Here is a 15,072-nt window from a genome sequence, read left to right on the forward strand (position 1 = left end):
GTGCGGGCGGCGGGTGGCGCCTGCGCAGTGAGGCGGGGCGGGGCCGGGCGCGGCGGTTGTTGTAGTAACGGGGAAGCGCCGCGCGAGCGGGGTCGGCTGAGGCGGCCGGGCCGGGGCCCCCCGCGGCCGTTAACGGCCACTAACGGCCGTTAACGGCCCCCGCGCGTGCCGGGAGCTTCGCGAGAGCCCCCCTGAGGCCATGCCGGGCGCTGCGGCGCGGGACGCGGAGCAGAGCGGCTCGTCCGCCGCCGAGGAAGAGGAGGAGGAGGAGGAGGAAGGCGAGGAGGGGGTCGCGGACGGGCTGAGGTGAGGGCAGCCGGGGGGGGCGGGCTCCAAAGCTGCGTCTGTCTGTGGTGTTTTTCCTGTGGTGTTCGCAGGTTGGGAGGTTTCTTGGGGGCACGTGGGAAAATGAGGGAAACTCGCGGCTTTTTTTGGTCGCTGTCGCTGTTTAGCTGCAGTTTTGAGCTCCCCGCAGAGAAGGGAGGTGTGCCCCACGCTGGCCTGCTGTGCGCTGTTCTATATCCTGTCTTAAAACTGGCTTATGGCAGCTCTGATGTCTCCCCTCAGCTTCTGAATTTCCTGTGAGTTGCTGGTGTATCTGTTCCATCCTTGCTTGGTAGCTTCTTTTAGTTTTGCTCCCTTCCTCTTCCCCAGGCCGGAATCCCTATTTTTTATATCAATTTCACTCACTTTAACGCATTCTGTTTGCTTTCTTCTCGCTAGGGCTCAGGATTTAGGGCTCTAGGGCGAAGTGAAACCTCCCTTCACACCAAGCAGTAGCTGGCTCAGCCTTGCCAGACCCTTACGGAGCACCAGGTGAAGAGCTGCCTTTGACTGCAACGTCTTCCTAACAGCCTGCCTGTGTTAAGTGGCCAAGTGTCAGGCTAGGAGTGAGTGATGGTCACCTGGAGGATTGTCTGAGCCCTGGTAGCCTTACTGCAAATCCTCGGGGCAGGCTTAACGTAACCTCCCCTTCTGTTGCCTCAGCTCATTTCCCACTTATGTAAGGCTCTGGCCTGTCCTGTGAGTTCTGGAATCCTCTTGGGTCCCTTCCATCTGAACAGTTCATTACACCCCACCAGTTGATTTCTGAAGGCAGCAGAAGCAGCTGGCAGTGCTGTGGAATTGATTTGTCAGGGGTAACTTGGTTAAGAGGACCAAGGTTACACTAAAAAGGACTTTCCTAGTGCTAGGTATAGGAAGTGTTTTGTCTTCTGTAGTGTCTCCAAACTTTTGGCATACAATCTTGCATGTTAAATGCTTCTCTCTGTCAAATGCTTCTCTCTGCTTCTTTCTCTGTGCCACTGTTCCTTTTTTTTTTTTTTTTTTTTTTTTTTTTCAGAAAGATACAGATATGTCTGTCCAACCCCTTGGTTTCTGTTTTCTCTTAACTTTTTCATAGTTTTGTTGCCTTGAGCAAGGAGTAATAAGCAGTCTGAGCTTTATTTGCTTCAGCAGGTTGACAGGTTTGCTTTCTGTCATCTTAGGATTTTGTATCACAAATTTTATTTGTGTGTGTGTCCTTAATTCCTCTATCTGAGCAGCCGGTAGTTCCCAATGTAGGGCTGTTGTTTTGGGCAGGACAGATCTGGGAACCTGGAGCATCTTTGACTGGCTTCCTGGGGGCATTGCTGTTGAATTCTGGGCTCACAATCCCCTGCGCCTGGCAGAAATTAGAAGGGAAGAACACACAAAATCATTGCATTGAGCCAAATCTTCTCTAGTCTGTCAAATTTTGCAGGAGTGCCCTTTTGCTCACTTTAGAGTCCAGGATTACAACCAGGCAGTATGCACAGATTTTAATCTCTTAAATTAGGGACTGAAACCAGTGCTGTAAGGTCTGGTTGTGTGGATATCAGTAGTTACAGCCTACTCTGAGCTATGGATCTTGTTCTCGGATGCGCTGTAAATCCAAAGAAATGTAGCTGTGAAAATTCACGGGTTTTCTCCCAAATTGTGCTCAATCAAATCAATACAAATTAAGCAAAGCTCCTAGTTAAAATGATAAGACTGACCCCAAAAGAGGATGATTTGGAAGGTTCCCTTTTTAGCTGAGAACCAGGGTACCTCGTGTGTGTCTGTGTGTCCTGCCCGTGGGCTAGGTGAGCAAGCACGGGCAAGCGCAGGGAACTGTTGGGTCCTCCCAGTCAGTAACTGCTGCGTGTGTGTGAGGCTCAGCAGCTGCTAACACTAACTGCCTTGCTATTTTAGGGATCATCCGTGCATCAGGTGGACTGGTGGTGGCTGCAGGCGGATCCCTATCTTCGTCTTTCATGCTGATGCCATTCTGACCAACGACAGCTACCTCCGCCTAATTGGAGGTGGGTCCAGCAAGGCAACAGCTTCTGGCCTGAAGGTGTGAAGCAGAAGTCTCACACTGAGATGTTCCCTTCTCTTTGAGGGGAAGAGGAATTGATAGGAAGGAAACTACAATCTTCTCTTGTCTCTGAGCTTGGAGACATTCAGAAACACTTGGTCGAATTGGTGAATGTGTATCACATTTGGTTTGTGATAAGTGCTTATCTTTGGCCCTCTGATGGGTCCTGGAACGTTTTGATTTGGAACAAATCAGATTTGGAGGCTGTGCTAGAACCTATGACCAGAAGATAAATGCACTAATTTGTAGCTGAGAACTTAAAATCAATCCTTCCAGTGAGTTTTGAGTCTTGAGAGGGTTTCATCATGAAACAGAGCCGCCAGCCCTGCAGTGGTATTAATAGTAGTAAGCTTTAAAAACAAATCTCAGCTTCTATAGCCTCACAACTGTGAGTAAGGCTGTAAGCAAAATGATTGCTTTTATAACAGCACTGCAGTCAGACTAAACCTGTCTAGTGTCAAACAAGGGAGAGCTTCTAAATAAGGCAAAGTTGTTATAAAGAGGCACTCCAGATTGCGAGAGTTAGTGCTTGTGGGTGTGTATGGCTGGGAACTCTTTTTGGATGTGCTGAGTTGGGGAAAAACTAAAATCCACTCAGCTTTTTCTTGTGTAGATGCTGACACCTCTTTCTTCTCTTGCTTCTCCCTTTCTTAGGTAATTGGTGCACTCATTTCTAATGTCCTAGCCAAGCAGAAATGCTCTTGGCTCCTTTGGGTAAGGGGTGGAGAAGGTGATTTGTGTGTAAAAACTCCTGATCCTTTTGATGTGTGTTACAAATGTACTTGGTGGCAGAAGCCGATGGTGATTGTAACTTGTGCCCTAATTGGAGTGCGGTGTTTCTTATACTTTTTCTCAGGCCATAGAGGATTTTTTGTTATTTAACATGTCTACTACTCGACAGTGCAACTTAATTTCCTTTAGACCTTTGTCCAGTCCCAGATGATGATACTTCTTATTCTTTTCTTTAGACTTATTTTTACTGGTAGAACATATTTTCTGAGACCTAATCATGACTTTTTACTTGGGTAATATTTTTTTTTTCATTTACTACTTGTCCTATTTATGTTATTTCCTACCATTTTTGCAGTTATTTGTTGGAAGATCAGTACAGTTGAAGGAGATGTGAACAAAAATTCATAGACCTTGAAAGACTAAAATAAAACACTAGAAGTAGTCCTGTAAGCTACCTGCCTCAATGAGGGGCATATGGCATGATTGCTTTTAGCTAGGAATACCCATCCTGAATTGAGAAGGAAGAGCTGAAATTGTTATTCAGAGTATTATAAAGCAGGCTATGAAGAGCTGTTAAAAATAGTAATAAATATATATATATCAGGACCTTCTAACAAATGAACAGGTTTTTATTTTGATAGGACAGGGTTCAGTGATGTAGAAATACTACACCTGATGACAGATGTAATTTGTTTCAATGCAATCATTGGATTTAATGCCTCAAGATGTAGGCAAATGGTGACAGAAATTACCTGTCTGTTACGTGCTGCTACCATGGATTAAGTGCAGCTGTTCTGTGTCAAGTCCTATGGTGCTCTTCTCTGTGGTTTGGTAGCACAGGTAACTGTGGTTGATTTTTCTAGGTGCAGACTCTAATGTTGTGTCTCTTGCTGTCTTAACAGAGCACTACCACTTGTCCTATAAGATCGTACGGACGGACAGCCGCCTGGTCCGAAGCATACTGACTGCCCATGGATTCCATGAGGTGAGTGCAACAAGCTCGGGATTAGCAGCAAGTTGGCAAGTCTGATTATGTGCTGAGCTGGAAGGTGTGTCTGCATGTGTACATGCCTTGTGTGTGGTGTTTTTTGTTGTTGATTACTTTGTAGGATTAGAAACAGGAAGTTCCCTTGGACCCACTTTGTTTTTTTTTCTCTTTTCCTTCTTTTTTCTCCCGCTCTTCTCTATATTTTGCCAGTTGGGGAAAAATGTTGTGATTTTTCACTCTAAAAGGATTATCCTTTACTTAATTTTGCAGATGTAAGCCTAAAAGGGATATTTAAGTCACGGTTATTGTGCATTTTTCTTCCTGCTTTTAGAGCATTGCTTCACGCCCTTGGGAAGATCTGAAGGATTTAATCTTTCAGCCTTCACAAGCTCATGGAAGTATTGTTGTGGTGTCATATGTTTCTTTCTCTTCTAGCACCTTCCTTGCTCTAAAGAATGTCCTATGTGCAGCTAGCGACAGTTTGAGAGAAGTGTTTGGGTGGTGGATTTTCTTCTGATTAAGGCAAAGTTGGGGAATTGGTCTCCCAAGTTTCCTGGAAAAATCTAAAATGCTTTATAAATTGGGTTTTGATGGTCTATTAAAAGAGCAAAGCCCTAAGCTTGTATAGAAAACGGATAAATTTATTTCCTAGCACCACTGTACAGTAGCTTAGGATAGGAGTCTACGTAGAAATGCCCTAATGCTAGAGATCGATAAAGGAAATTGTCTTAAACCAGAATTGCTGCGGTCCCTCAGGCAGAAGGGCACAGTCTGTAGGACAAGTGGTGGTGTTTATCACTATTTCCATAGCTTTATGTGTGTTTTTTTTATGTTGTTTTTTAGGTGCACCCTAGTAGCAGTGATTATAATCTCATGTGGACGGGATCACACTTGAAACCCTACTTGCTGCGTTCCCTTACAGATATTCAGAAAGTCAATCATTTCCCTAAGTAAGGCTTTGATATCATATTTTGCTGAACATCTTTGTCATGGTTTGCAGAAATATGAGCACAGATAGCTTGCTCTTTTTTTTTTGTTTTGTAATAATGATACTGCAAAGTCCCAGCATGCTGGATGTGTGCCACATACTGTCTTCATTCTAAACAGTCTCTGGGGATTTAGGAGGGATAGTATGTGAGCTGAAGCGTTGTCAATAACCCAAAAACTGATTTCCACCCCACGTTTATTTGATGGTATATGTAAAGTGTTTGGGGCTTGGGGTTCTTAGTTACGGGTTGTAGTCATACATCACCCGTTAAAGTTTGCAAACACCATTTTAACAGTTTGCTGTGGTTCAGTCCCTCTTGGGAAAAGCAAGAGGCACTACAGATGAGGGTGATTGTCAATGCAGCCATAGAGCAGAGACAGTAAAACTGAAGAGTAGTTGCAGGTTAGGGCTGAGATATCTGACAGGGCTATAGATGCTTTAGTAACTAGGAGAATAGGTTGTTACAGTGCAGTGGTGTTTTGTTGTTTTCTTTCTTTTTTACGCTGGGAACATAGATAATAGTCTCTTGTTTTGGGACTTCAGGTCGTATGAACTGACACGGAAGGACAGACTGTACAAGAATGTCAGTCGTATGCAGCTGGCCCATGGATTCAAGGCATTCCATATCTTACCTCAGACCTTCATCCTCCCAGCAGAGTACCAGGACTTCTGCAGTAAGTGAATGGCTGATGATGTCCAGACCTAAAGTAGAATAACTGGGTAGGAGGGAAGGGAATCGCTATTAATATTCGAGTCTGTTGGTCATGTCAGTGTTGATGAAGCTGGAAAGACTGTAGAAAAGGCATACATTATTTTTTTATATTATTTTCATTCTGCTGCCTGTTCCGTGCCTATATAAGTCCTCAAGAAGCTGATTGTGGATTTTGTGCACAAAGTAAGTTCAGTTCTGGAGGCCAGTGTTGACGATGATTAGCTTCATAATATAGCTAACTAATATCTGGGAGTACTGAAGAGAGAAATGTCAGAAGGAGGTGTAGAGTAGAGAAAAGAATATATCAAAGCAGCAGAAGGAACTGTAATAATTGCAGTGTGTTCTGAGGGGTAAAAAAAAAAAGTAGGTCTTGATCTCTTCCTGGAGTTCTCTACTGTAAGCAATGTTCTTGCTCCTCTGTAAATAATCAAAATGAAAGATGTTTCAGACTGGTGTTTTCTTTTAACCAGATACCTATTCTAAGGACAGGGGCCCATGGATAGTGAAGCCCGTGGCATCTTCCAGGGGTCGAGGTGTCTACCTGATAAACAATGTAAGTGTTCGTCAAAAAGGCTGCTTTTCAGTAACACGGCCTGCAAAGCTATGCAAGCTTCCAGGCAAGGTGCATGCAAACATCTAAGCAGACAATGGCTATGCTCTGGATTTCGACAGTACATTGATGAACAGTTTAACAGTCCTGAGCAGCTGGCAAAGTCTGCCCTGGCTTATACTGCGCAACCAAAACCAAACTCTTCCTTTATATGCTGTGTGTCTCTTGCAATCGATATGGTACTTTTAAGTCTTGGCTTATTAGGTGCAAGTTCATACTCCCTGAGACGGTTTGGGAATCTGTGCTACTTCATTCTCTCCTTGTGGCTGACAGTAGGCTGGCCTTGGGAAGATTCCCAGAACTCTCCTTGGTTGTTTGCCCTGTGCAACCTAACCAGTCCTCACCCAGTGTCCTTTTCTCCGTCTCACCCCTGTAAAAGACTAGATGAAATGAAACTATATGACACTGTAAGATGTGTATCAGTCTTAGAATTTTGTAATCTAAATGCTAGTGTGCCTTTATTGAGTAATAGGAATGATTCTTTGAATTCAATATACCGCTTAGTGTTTTGTTGCCATTGTGGCGGCTTTGCAGGGAGTTAGCTTGTCATAGGTAACAAATATATCTGGGCGGGAGCCAAAACACATGAGGATATTCCAACAAGTATTCTCAGCAGCAAAACTGACTGGTGAGTCACTTTGTTTTCACTCACTCAAACCCCTTTAGCCTCCCCTGCACTGAAAGGGTCATGCTGTCACATCTGTTCTCTACCTGGATTCTTTCCCATAAAATAAGGGAGCAATTCGCCAAGTGTATGAAGTAAGTATTTCCAGAGCTGCACTCAGCTTTTTCTTTGCTTGAAAGAGAGGAACGAGTTTAGGCTTAAATGGCAGTTGGCCATGAACTGGGGAAAAGACCCTTCTGGGACCAATCTCCCTTTGTGTACATCTGTTCCAGAAACATTTTAGCTAGTTTGGCCCAAGGACTTCAGTGTCCTTCAGTGTGATTTCGTTAAGGGAGTGTCTCCCAAAATTTCATCACAAAAGTGTTTGTTTTTTTTAAACAAAAAAAAAAAAAGCAAAAAACTTCAGTTTGTCTGGTCCATTGTAAAAGAGGCTGTCATTTTTGTGATATGCTGAAGGAAGTTGAGCTTGTTCTCTTATGTTGTACATATGCACTCTATATGCCTAGATTTCCTGCTTGTGACACTGATAAGGCTGAATATGTGTAAAATCGAATAAATTCAGGATGATGGAGTTCTTCTGGCTCTTTTGCAAGCTGGATGCTGGAAACTATTTTGCAAGAAACTGTTTCCATGAGTAGTTAAAACTGGTTACAAGAAGAAAGACTTGGATACAGCAAAGAAGTAGAAGCTTTTTCAGCAGGTCCCATGACCTGCTGTCATAGAGCTTTCTGTTCTGTGCAACAAGAGTAGCTTTCTGGTACCTTAGCCCCTGCTGTGAACTGATCCTCAGTAGAAGATACATATTCGTGTAAGCAAAAGGGTTGGGTACCAGCTCTGGGTCCGGCCATAAAGATCACGAGTATTAATTTTCTTCACTTGTGAATTCCTCACCAATTGTAGTTACATACTCCTTCCAGTGGCTTCTAGAAAATCCCTCCTCCATGTGTCTGGTTAAACACTCAGGAAACAAACAATGACAGTCGCTTTCAGATTTTTTCTTCCTATGTTATATTGTTTAGCCATGTGTCTGTTAAACCTGTATTTCACTCTAAGGAACACTTAACTGGAAACTTCAGTGGGCGTTTTTTGGAAATGCAATCATTCCCAAGCTTCTGGTTAGGATCTATTTACCTTAAGTGTATTGAGACTGACTGGTGATATTTTTTTTTTGTCATGTTTCCCCCTACCCCTGACATAGTTATTGGTGCAGAGTGGTGTTAGGAGGTGAATGCTGGAAAAATAGTAGGCTTGATCTAGTCATCTTGTTACTCCTTGAGCCTCCTGGTTTTCTCACTCCTGGATTCTCTCTTCTTCTGTAGCCAAACCAGATTGTGCTAGAAGACAACATCCTGGTTTCTCGTTACATCAGCAACCCCCTGCTAATAGATGGTGAGTGTGCTTAGAAATTGTTTCTTGCTTGCACATTCTTTCTTGCTTCTAGGATGTGAAGAGCTCAACAACTTTTGTAGGAATTTAGCTGAATAATTGAATGGTCTATCTTGCGGTAGTTCTCAAAAAAAAAAAAAAAGAAAAGTAAAAAAAATAAAATAAAAAATTCCTTGAAATCCGGAAGCTTTTTAACTGGGAAAGCTTCAAGCACTGTATGGCAGCAGCAGGTAATGGTTTATTCTTCCCAATGTTCAGAGGGTCTGTTGAATTTCCTCAGTTGGATATGATGTGTGAAAGATATTTGCAGTCACTGACTTTTGACAACTCTATTTCAGACTTCAAATTTGATGTGCGCCTGTATGTTCTGGTTACATCCTATGATCCACTTGTCATCTATCTCTACGAGGAAGGACTGGCCAGGTAGGGGAGCGTTTTTTTCTTCCTTAGTGTACCTGCACTCAGTGGTCAAGAGATGTCTTGGATTGCCTTTGTACTTCTGAGATGGTAACAAACGGGAAGGAAATGCCAGTTCTGGAGCTCCGCAGAGTTTTTGTAGATGATTTATCATTATGCAGTGTCCTATCAGTTTACTTTATAGAGTCTTTAGTGAGAGACTTTATTACAAAGGGAAGTAATAATAAAAAAAAAAATAAATCAACTTTTAAAAGTTGAATGGCCACATACCATTAATGGGATGTGTATTGTAAAGGTCATGTTCTTAAAACCATTGTGAACTATAGGTGCCTTTGTACCCCTTCTCCATCCTTTTGGCCTAGGAGCATGCTGGGTAAAGGGAATCTAAACTTTCTCAGTTTCCATTTAATCATAAAGACAAAAAGAGACCTGTTGTTGGTATCTTCTGTTGGTCTCTTCTTAATACCTTCAAATTGTCTTTTAAATTTTAGGTCAGCGCTTGTATTTTCTGCATTATCAAGTAAAGACTGGTTCACTGTTCTTATCCTGCAAGATGTCAATTTTCTTTTGCATTTAAATTATGAAAGATAGTTAAGATTCCCAGGAAGAACATTTATTTGCCAAAAATACCCGTTTCTCTTTCATCACAGAAGTTTAGCTAAATAGCTGAGCAACTAATAAATTTAAAACAATCACCCCTCCAAAATTCCAAGTGAAGATAATTAAATCCTTACTAGTTCCAGCTCAGACCATAAACTTAACTGTTTAAGATGAGAGCATCGTGAGGCTGTCATCTGCAACAGTCCTGAGCACTGTTAAATCTGTTCTAAACCCACCTCATAAAGCCAGAAAGAATAACTAGGGTTTCGGCCTGCATGGCTCTGACAGAGGCATGTACTGAATCCAGCATGTTTTTATCTGAAGCAGGTACCAAATCCAAAAAGATGTGTTAATGATGATCCCACAAGAGATATACATGTAATTCTTTAAATTGATGAACAGATTCCCTTCAGGTTTGTTGTGATGTGCCTTTGCCTGCAACGATGCTGTGAACAGGTCGCTTCTCTAAATGGGGACTGGAACAGGTGGCTCATCTTGGTCAGAGAAAAATGTGACAACTGTATTCAGTTTGGAAAAGGAGTCTTAAACATATCTGGCACACAAGTTTTATCTTTTGGGAATTGTTAATTGCTATTATTGCATGTTACTGGGGAGTGAAGAGGGGTGAACAAAATCATCTCCAAGATATCCAGTGTTGAATATGCCTGTTTTCAGAGAGTCTTAGCAGTCAATTGTAGGCCACCAAAACAGGAGTTGCATCATAACCAGGTTCTTAAAGTTAGTTCTGCTGATCTTGTTGTAACAAATAGGTATACTTATGGGAAAACAAACAAACAAAAAAACCACATCTGAAACAAGTTTTCTGCTCTGTTTAGGAAGCAAGTGTTCCAATTCCACGATATGTAGCATTTTTGTCTCTTGAAGACACATGTTACTCCACTGTTGATGTGTGTGTGTGTATACATGTGTTGGGGGTGTTTGTTTTTTTAACTACTCTGTTCATATCAGAGGTCTAGGGAAGGAAATAAGGAAGGAAGCCAGTATCTTCCTCTGATTGAAATATCCTGGCCAGACAGCATATATTAAGATTGAATCATCAAGCTATTTAGATAGCAAGGGAAGTATGGAGGTTTATAGTCAGCTTCCTTCTCAAGACAAGGCCATCTTCAAAGTTCAAATAGGTACTCTGTGGCTTTATACCATAAAGGTTAGAGTATTTTTCAGGAATGGAATTTTTTTAGCCTTTTGGCAACTTGTTCCAGTATTTGATCTTTCTCACTGTAAATCTGTCTTTTTTTTTTTTTTTTTTTTAATTTTATCTAATCAGAACTTCCCTCCTTGCAGTTGGACTGTTGCATCTTGTCCTTTTGCTGTGCTCATTTGAGAAGAACTTAACTTCGTCTGTGTAGCCATACATTAAGTAGTTGAACACAGCAGTCAGATCCACTCCTAGCCTTCTCATTTTTTGGCTGAACAATCTTTGTCTCCTCAGCTGCTCCTTATACACTGTATTTTTTCAGACTATTTTAATAATTCTGACAGACTTCTTGTACTGGAGGCTCAAAACTTAACTTTTTGAGTCTGTGAGCCAGTATCCTTACCTGGATAACCTGGATGCTGGCTGACTGAATTTCTTTGTTTTGAGGTTTAGAATATTCAGCTTTAGGGCTTGAAATGGTGTTGTAGTCAGTCCTGAACAAAGAACTTCGGTTTTCTTTCTGGTTATGCATCCAGAAGCATCAGTCTCAGGAATTCTGGACTCTATCTTGGTAAGATTCCATGAAGCAATAATACTACTTTTCAGTGTTCTAAAATCCTTAGTATGTTTTGATTATAGATTAAGCACATGGAATCTAATCTAGATGGCATGATGTCCATATACGTGACAAATATGTCCTGTATGCACAGGGCACTGATGTTACTGATAGCGTGTGGTAAATAGTTACACTTTGCTTTAAATTTCGTCCTATCTCATGGTTCTTTGTTGGAGGTAGCTAGTATATGGAGATGAGCTGTAGCATTAGATACATGATGATGTCAGCTACACGGTTGTGGGACTGGCGCAGGGGGATCAACAAGATGTGTTTTCTCTGGTCCAAGGATAGTCCTAGTTCTGTTACTGAATTTCAACTGCTCACTAAGTAACTTCAGCTGAGTAGTGCTCAAGCTTACAACTAAAGGCTTGTAACAAGACTTGCAGTTAAATGTTTTCTCATGGTAGGTATACATTTATGAGCAATATTCTTAATTACTCTTAAACTTTTACCTTTGTCTGTGGCTGCAGAGTTATGCTTGTGCAGCAAGTGTTGGCAAACTTGCTTTAGAAAATAATGCTCAAGTGCGAGTAGAGGTGACAGAAAACTTGAGGTGGGATGTTCTGTATGGCCTGCAGATGGCACTAATGGTCTTTAGTTTTAGTGATTTGGAATTTTCCCATACTCTGGATTTCCAGATTCACAGTTGGAAAGGTAAGGATCCCGGAGCTACTGGATTCTGGCTTCCTGTTTAGCTCCTTGGCCTTCCATTTAATGCTGTGGTGTTAAGTGCTGGGAGAGACTCCTTTATTGCTTCACTTGCTGTAACACTTTGGTTTAAAGCTGGGACAAAACTTGTGTGGGGCAGGAGGAAATGCCTTAACCTTTGGGAGAGGAAGCTGGTTTCTGTTCTTTACTTAGGAGAAACAGTGCTTAAGTGTGGAAGCAATTTGTAGCAGAGAACTGAGAGGTAACATAGGAGCCTGGAATAAAAGTCAGTATTGAAGCAATCTAAGGGGAAACCCACCAGCAGAACAAAGGACTCTATTTTAGGGACCTTCACTAGTAATTGCGATACTATGTGGTGCTTTCCATGTACAGAGGTTGCTTTCTGAAAGCATAGGTAGTCCCTGAAGTGTAGTCAGGGACGTTTTTTCCTCTCTTTTCTTCTTTTAGCCTGTCTGTAAGGTAATGTTTTCCTCTTATGGTTTGTGTATTCCAAAAATACAAGAGGAACCTGACTGCCTCAGTAAAGCTGGGACCTCTACCAGAAAAGGAGTGTTATCAGGAAACCATAAGATGTAATGATCTTGCGAAGGGACAGACTTGTTACTATACACGTTTATGATCTGATGTTTGACTAGATACTTCCTTAGGCCTGGTTGCTCTTGGCACAGCTAGACTTGTCATGACGTGATCTAGACAGGAATTTGAGGCCTCAGTGCTGAGAAGAAGAAAGGGATTATGGATCAAGCCTGTGTGACTTGTATTTCATTTTCCATGTGGAAAAATGAAGAAAAAGTTTCCTTTGAAGGAGGTCTGAAGGGTATATACACAGAGGTATGTAACAAAGCCTTCAGCTATTGCTAGTTGATTTGTGCTAGAAATACTGAATAACTGTCTGCTTTGTCCTGGTTGATGTTCTTCAGTGCAACTTTTCAGGCAGATGTTGACCATAAAGCTTTTTTTCATTTGATCTTCAAAGAGGTGTTGAATAGAACTTAGAAAGTGCCAAACAAACAAAAATAGGTAGACGAAGCATGCTGGCATACATCTGGTAATTGTCCTTTCAGGCACCAAGTTGCTAAATATCTGTATTTTATCATCTACGTTGACCATTTGTGACTTGCAGCCTGGAGACCTCTAGCTGGTACTTGTGTATTGAAGCTGTAGGTTTGGACTGCCTGCCTGCAGCATATATTCCAGAATGAGGTAGTCTTGACAAGTTTACCCATGTTAACCTGAGGGTATAACTCAATCATCTGTTCTCATGTTAAAGATATGGGTTGTTTTATTTGAGACTTCTTAAATAAGTGATTAGAATGTCCAGTATCCATACCCATGGATGTATCTCATCAGGTCCCATGGACGTGTGCATCTTCAGGTTCTTTACACGGTCTTGAACCTGATTTTTTCCTACACTGGGCACAGTTCATCATTCTTCCAGTCCGTGCCTTTGCCTTCTGGGGCCTGGGCCATGTACTGGAGCTTTTGTCGGCAAAGACTTCAGGAAAATAATCATTATGTATCTCAGCCTTCTCCATACCACAGTGACTACTTATGTGGGCATTAGCAAGTGGAAGTCCCACGGCAGCTCTTACAGCAAGTATTGAACTGATGCATTATGCTGATCTTTTCTCTTTTTTTTGGAGGGGCATCCTAGGATGATGAGAATGAGCCTAACTGGTATTTGAAGTACAGCTGAAGAGGACACGGGGCCAGGAATAGCCCATGCTGTTTGTGAGAGCCTTCCTTGTTTTGCCATCTAGGCATGCTCCTCTTGCCCATCTGACTTTCCCTCTTCTTGTGCATCTCCCAGTGGGACAGAAAGGAATCTGAAGGTCCGTCTTGCTTGGTGCCCCCAGACATAACAGGGACGTGGTGGTGGGAGTTCATAGTGAAACGTCTCCTTGTTTTTTTGGGATACTTCTCCATAGCCTACTTCTTGCCTAAATCACAAGATTTCGGCAGCCTTATTTCTGAGCCTGAGTGGCTGGAAGAGTCCTAGTCCAGTAGGAATTTGTTAGTCTGATTCACACTGAAATTGAAAAATAGATTTAAATTAAAAAAAAAAAAGTAACACTGAGCTAAAAACCAAATGTTCTTGCAAAGGGCCTAAGGAGCAGCAGCTGGGGGGAAACTTTCCAGAGTGACACGAGACTGCCAGTAATGGCAGAGGGGGCAGACGGGCTTCCCAGCGCTGCCACCGGCTGCCTTCTGCTGCCTGAGCTCACCCTGCTCCTCCACACAGTGCCCCTCCTTCGGTAGCCTGGCTTCCTAATTAGCACTGGCTCCGCTGGGATATTTACCTTTTCTGTGCTGGATTCCTGTGGTTTCCAAAGAATTCAGGTGTTTGCTGCGAGCCAAGGAACTCACATTACCTCACAGCCTGTGCTTAGGCCAGAGCCTGCTGCAGCAGCCCAGTCCCCCCTTGCAGTAACCCCTGCCTGGCAGGCCTCTGCTTCTTAGGGAACGCAACTTATTTCTGTGTGGACACTTGGGATCAAACTGCAGCCACTTCAGTAGACATCAGCTCGCCCAGGAGCTAAGGAGCAGTGTGTTTCACTACGCATCCCCGCTGGACTTTGCACTGGTGGATAGTGCAGCCAGCCAGAAGGGCTTCTGCTGTTTCCTTGCTTGAGATGAACAGGGTTTGAATCACTGAGGGGAAAGATTGATCTACCTCTGTGTGTATGGTTTTCTTAATAGAAACATACTGCCTCCACAGGCACCAGTTATCTCCTTTTAGACTGTTTTTTACCTTGAATTTGCTTGTATAAAATCGAGTAGTTGGACCTCAGGCTGTTACTGTCTTTAACACAGTAGAGTGTGTGTAATGTATATTTATGTATATGAATAAAACATACATAAATATAATATGTAAAATATATATTATATACGTATCTTTATGCATATATATAAAGTGATTGTATATATTAAAACATATATTGATATATGTAAGTATAATAAATATAATAATTTAGAGACTGGGAAACAATAGGAGAAGTTCACAAAATCACAGACTGGTTGAGGTTGGAAGACACCTCTGGAAGTCATCTAGTCCGAATCTCCTGCTCCACTCAGAGCAAGTCCAGCTGCTCTTGAGTATCTCCATGGACAGAGACTCCACAGCTTCTCTAGACAACCTGTGTCTGTCCATATCCTGCTAGGGGCAGTGCCTATGATGGAAACTCGAAGTGGT

General features: G+C 42.4%; 1 protein-coding gene across 2 annotated transcripts in view; it reads left to right on the forward strand.

The window, feature by feature from the left end:
• Positions 1-192: 192 nt before the first annotated feature.
• Positions 193-15,072, forward strand: part of TTLL5 (tubulin tyrosine ligase like 5) — a 124,735-nt gene continuing 109,855 nt past the window's right edge. For both annotated transcript variants that reach the window (XM_032188217.1, XM_032188218.1), the window contains exons 1-8: positions 193-306; positions 2,212-2,321; positions 4,012-4,094; positions 4,941-5,047; positions 5,629-5,759; positions 6,268-6,350; positions 8,352-8,421; positions 8,757-8,841. In XM_032188217.1, coding sequence (XP_032044108.1) covers positions 200-306; positions 2,212-2,321; positions 4,012-4,094; positions 4,941-5,047; positions 5,629-5,759; positions 6,268-6,350; positions 8,352-8,421; positions 8,757-8,841 — 776 coding nt within the window. In that variant the 5' untranslated portion in view covers positions 193-199. The remainder of the gene's footprint in view (positions 307-2,211; positions 2,322-4,011; positions 4,095-4,940; positions 5,048-5,628; positions 5,760-6,267; positions 6,351-8,351; positions 8,422-8,756; positions 8,842-15,072) is intronic.

The sequence above is a fragment of the Aythya fuligula genome, chromosome 5 (genome assembly GCF_009819795.1).
Source record: "Aythya fuligula isolate bAytFul2 chromosome 5, bAytFul2.pri, whole genome shotgun sequence".
In the NCBI taxonomy this organism is placed as follows: Eukaryota; Metazoa; Chordata; class Aves; order Anseriformes; family Anatidae; genus Aythya; species Aythya fuligula.